The 4,144-nt window shown below is 37.6% G+C and overlaps 1 protein-coding gene across 1 annotated transcript in view; it reads right to left on the bottom strand.

The window, feature by feature from the left end:
* Positions 1 to 1,147: 1,147 nt before the first annotated feature.
* The window catches only part of atp5f1d (ATP synthase F1 subunit delta), a 6,254-nt gene continuing 3,257 nt past the window's right edge, over positions 1,148 to 4,144 (bottom strand). Inside the window, exons 3-5 of the mRNA XM_016442671.1 lie at positions 2,595 to 2,683; positions 1,373 to 1,508; positions 1,148 to 1,275 (exon numbers count right to left, since the gene is read on the bottom strand). Of these exons, the coding sequence (XP_016298157.1) occupies positions 1,386 to 1,508; positions 2,595 to 2,683 (212 nt within the window). The 3' untranslated portion in view covers positions 1,148 to 1,275; positions 1,373 to 1,385. The remainder of the gene's footprint in view (positions 1,276 to 1,372; positions 1,509 to 2,594; positions 2,684 to 4,144) is intronic.

Here is a 4,144-nt window from a genome sequence, read left to right as displayed (position 1 = left end):
TTAAAATAGTATTACAACAGTGGACATTTCTATATAATTTTGTACCAATCTGGGATATTGTTTCTTCAAAACCCTTTGGTGCTCTAAGCTGGGACATCTTGTTCCTAAAGTTTCATATCTGCATACAGAGGTTTATAACGTTTTTATGAAGAGTTTTGCTAGGGCTGGACTTCTGACATAAAACTGTCCTTTCTCAAGACTGCAGAATGGTAATTACGTTTATCCTGTAGAGGAAGTTTAAGAATAGAGGCTATACTCACACTTGAGATGAAGGAACACAAAATGAAAACAAGGGAAACATTGTGTGACATAAATAGAACCTTGTGGTTCCTTAACGAACCAAAGCAATCTTAAAATCTTTGCAACACTGATTTTTGACACCACCAGAACGTGAAAAAGTAAAAATTCTCCTTTTGTCAACATACGTATTCATTGTTGCCAATGGTTTTTCATGCAATTTGGTCAACTATTTAAAATGATTTCATCACAAATATACAGTAAACATGCAAGTTATGCAGTGAAAGCAACATTTTAGACACTACTGAATTGTACATGTGCTACTAGAGCAAGCTGCAGCATGTTGCCAGGATAGACGTCTGACGTTCATAAAGACGCATGTGGTTTAATCTCGTAAAACTCCAGTCGGCACATGCTTATAGCTCTGGAGCTGCCATGTAAAATCACCCTGTACTTAAGCAAATTCTAGACTTTTACACCACAATGTTCACTGTCTGTTGGATGTTTCTTCTGGCAGCATAGACTAGCTGTATTTCTAACTCTGTAGCTGGCTTGTGAGTGCCTTAAGCCAATTGTTTATCAGTTTTTAGGGAACTATAAAATGCATATGAAGGCAGCTCGAGTAGGATGGAAATAATGGTTCCAAGGCTTAAAGATGCACAGAAAAATTAATGGGTAAAAATAGTATATTTTGTACAAAAATAGTGTCATTGATTGAACAATGAATATTAATTGATTCGCTTCAGTTTCCCTGGCGTAAGACTTGGAGATCATTTAGGTTTAAAGTTAGTACCATACTGCCCCCTTTCTGTCATGAACAGTACTGTATTCATCCTTACATTTATATCACAGCAAATACAGCTTAAATTCATTTTGTGAAAAGCAAACAACATTAAAGTGACACAGTATGTTTTTTCAAATTAATTTATTGTTAATTTCATCCACTGTACAAAGCAAGCAGCTAAGTCTTGCGGTTTCTGACTTCCCTAGGGTGGGGAACAGACAAAGCCGGAGACTTTTTGACACTGACAGAATATCCTACAGGGAAACAAAATGAGAAATTTGACATAAGTACATTCATATGCAACATTCATTATACTGTATTTAATGAGTGTAGTCCTGCATGTGTACATACCAACACAAATCATTTACTCCAAAGCTTTGACGATTGCCTCGCTTGCCTCCATGCTGATCAGAACCTCCGCCCGGGCTGCTTCATCTGAAACGCCCACCAGTTCCGACTGGGCTTTCTCGAGGTTTGCTTTCGCCGTCTGCACAAAAGACATGGCACTCCTCTGACATTTGGTTCACATTCACTGTAATCTTGAAACTGATGTATTGGGCGACGATTCAATCTATAACAGCTGACATTATAAAAGGTGCCATCAATTGGAACAAGTGTCATAAAGAACCGAGAACTTCCAATATCTTGAAGCACCTTATAAGTGAGAAAACTCATCTTTGCCTTAAAAATCAATGCTACTGCTGCTTAAGCCACATTCTAGACTAGCATAGCCGTTTTCTCAACAGTATGAGCAAATAAACGTGGCCTCTTTCCTGTGAACGACATTTGTCACAGTGGCGATTACACAGTGTAAAGGCCAAACATTGCTAGGAGTTAAAGGTCTCTCAGTGGGGATTTGACACATCTGCACCACTTCAACAGTGACTGACCTTTCCTTCCTTATTAACCAGCAAGGCCCCCGAGCACAGCTATCTCTAGGAAGACTAAAAAAAATGGCCTATTTATGTGGAATGAACCTGAAAGTGCTCTATATTCGGTGTCGGAAAAAGGGCAAGTCTGAGAACATCCCCTTTGGAATGAGCTCATTTTCGCTGTGCCATTCCGAACGCTCGACTCGTTCTGAGAAAGCAGTGACTTAACAGAAAATAAAGACCATTGTATTTCTATGTAATGATGTTGTGTGGAGGATAAACAGCATGAATACAATCGTGGTTTGAAATAGTTCCAAAAGCTAGATTTAAATGATAATCCTATAAAAGGGTGTCTATAGACTCCAATAAACAGATAATAGGGCGTTTCTGAAACGGTTGTTTGAATTTTCAAATACAGTACGACTATACAGATTCAGCTTCATTAAACAGTCCTCTTTTATAACCTCAGCAGTCTTTGTTTTCAAAAATTGTAAAAACCCAAAACACCTGCCCCTTTAATTCTTGAAATTGTACTCGTAACCCATTTTTCTTGCATAATGTGACGCATTTTGCATAATGTGAGTGAACTAAAAAAACCCACGAGGAATGGATTGGATTGTGAAAAGTGGACAATGAAGCCATGCTTGAATGAGGTTTCTAATTATTCTTTGCGTTGAGATAACAGCATAGCAGGGACTCACTGTGAGGTCCAGGCTGTCCAGAGGAACGGCTTCCTCTGCCAGCAGTTGCACTGAAGAGTCGGCATTGACGGTGACTGATCCGCTGCTCACTGCAAAACACAAACCACGTTTAATCTCAAGCACGGATGAGAGCTCACAGGTCACGTTGTATTGTTCGTTGATGCTTGAAGAGGCTCTCACTTGTGGGACAATCCTGACCCCTTCTGGATGAATTTCTAAAAGCAAATTAATGTCTAAAAGGAATCAGTATGTCGGTTAAAATAGTCATGTGTCTTTACGGTGGATCACATTTAAATCTACTTATTTCACCAAAGAAAATCATGTTACAAATCTGAATCACTCCCTTTAAGTGTGCTAATGAGGACTAAAATATTCACAAGTCATAGTCACATCCATCATCTATTTTATCAGACTGGATTTAAATTAAATAAGGGTCAAATTATTGTTCAGGAAGTAAAAACTTCTGAAAATGACCAAAGCTAAAATTACTTTAAATTAGTGCTGGGCAACGATTAATTGTATTGTTATACACAACGTTCAATAATGAATTCAAAAGTAGTTTGTGCACTTTTTTCATTTAAAAGTACTGCTATATGAACAAAAGTGCAATAACATTTGGTTTGCAAACACTTTAAACAAATAAGGTGCTTTTTTTACAGCAGTATTCCTTTTACATAGTAGCAGTTAAAATATTTCTTGTAAATCTTAACTTATAACATTAATGTAATCAAATTAAATATAAAACCAAAGCTATTTGCCCACTGCCAGGGCATTAATGTTTTTATAGAAAATAGTTTGATTTAAAAAAAATAGTTTGTTATAGAAAAACAAGTTATGCTCAGAGTCCAGAGCCTCGATCATAACAATATAACAGGCACCTTCCAAGTAGAGACCTGCACGATCGCGGGAACGTTGCATTCGAATTTTAGGTCTGCGTCAGCCGTCAGGCAGCCTATCAGTGGCGCACGAAATGTGACGACGATGTAAGTGTCATTGCATTTGAATGCTTTTGTTAGCCTATCCAGCTGAACCCACTAGATGCGGCGCTGCTATGTTGTTGTTCATTCAGTATATTGCGGAAAACGAGAGCATCAGTGTGGAGAAGATGTTGTTTACGTCAAAACTGAAACCAAGCCGTTCACACAGAACACATATTTTTCACATTTTCTAGAGGGACATCTATCAGCGTTGCACTCGCATCTGGCACAAGAGAGCGGCATGTTTAGAAAGCCATGTAAAATTAATGCAAGTTCAACTTTTAAAAAAACTTGCCTCAAGACTTTATGGCGGTTTTTCCCTATCTCACTGTATCTCGTGTTTTTAAATGAAGAAAGTAGCCTACTCTGTGTGATTGGTTTTCGGTCCTTTGTATTAAATTATACATATATGCATGGTGCTGTTTTTTTTCTAATTGTTTAGGCAACTTTATTAATTATATATGGTTTATAAACATTCATAAACAAGCGCCTGTTTGGCAATATTTTGGATTTTGAAAAGCCTGTTGACTTTTGCCGTTTATCTAAGGTGATTTTGGAAGTTTTTTTAAACAT

This window comes from Sinocyclocheilus anshuiensis, unplaced genomic scaffold (assembly GCF_001515605.1).
Source record: "Sinocyclocheilus anshuiensis isolate Anshui unplaced genomic scaffold, SAMN03320099.WGS_v1.1 scaffold735, whole genome shotgun sequence".
NCBI lineage: Eukaryota > Metazoa > Chordata > Actinopteri > Cypriniformes > Cyprinidae > Sinocyclocheilus > Sinocyclocheilus anshuiensis.
This window is presented reverse-complemented; position numbering and strand designations above follow the sequence as displayed.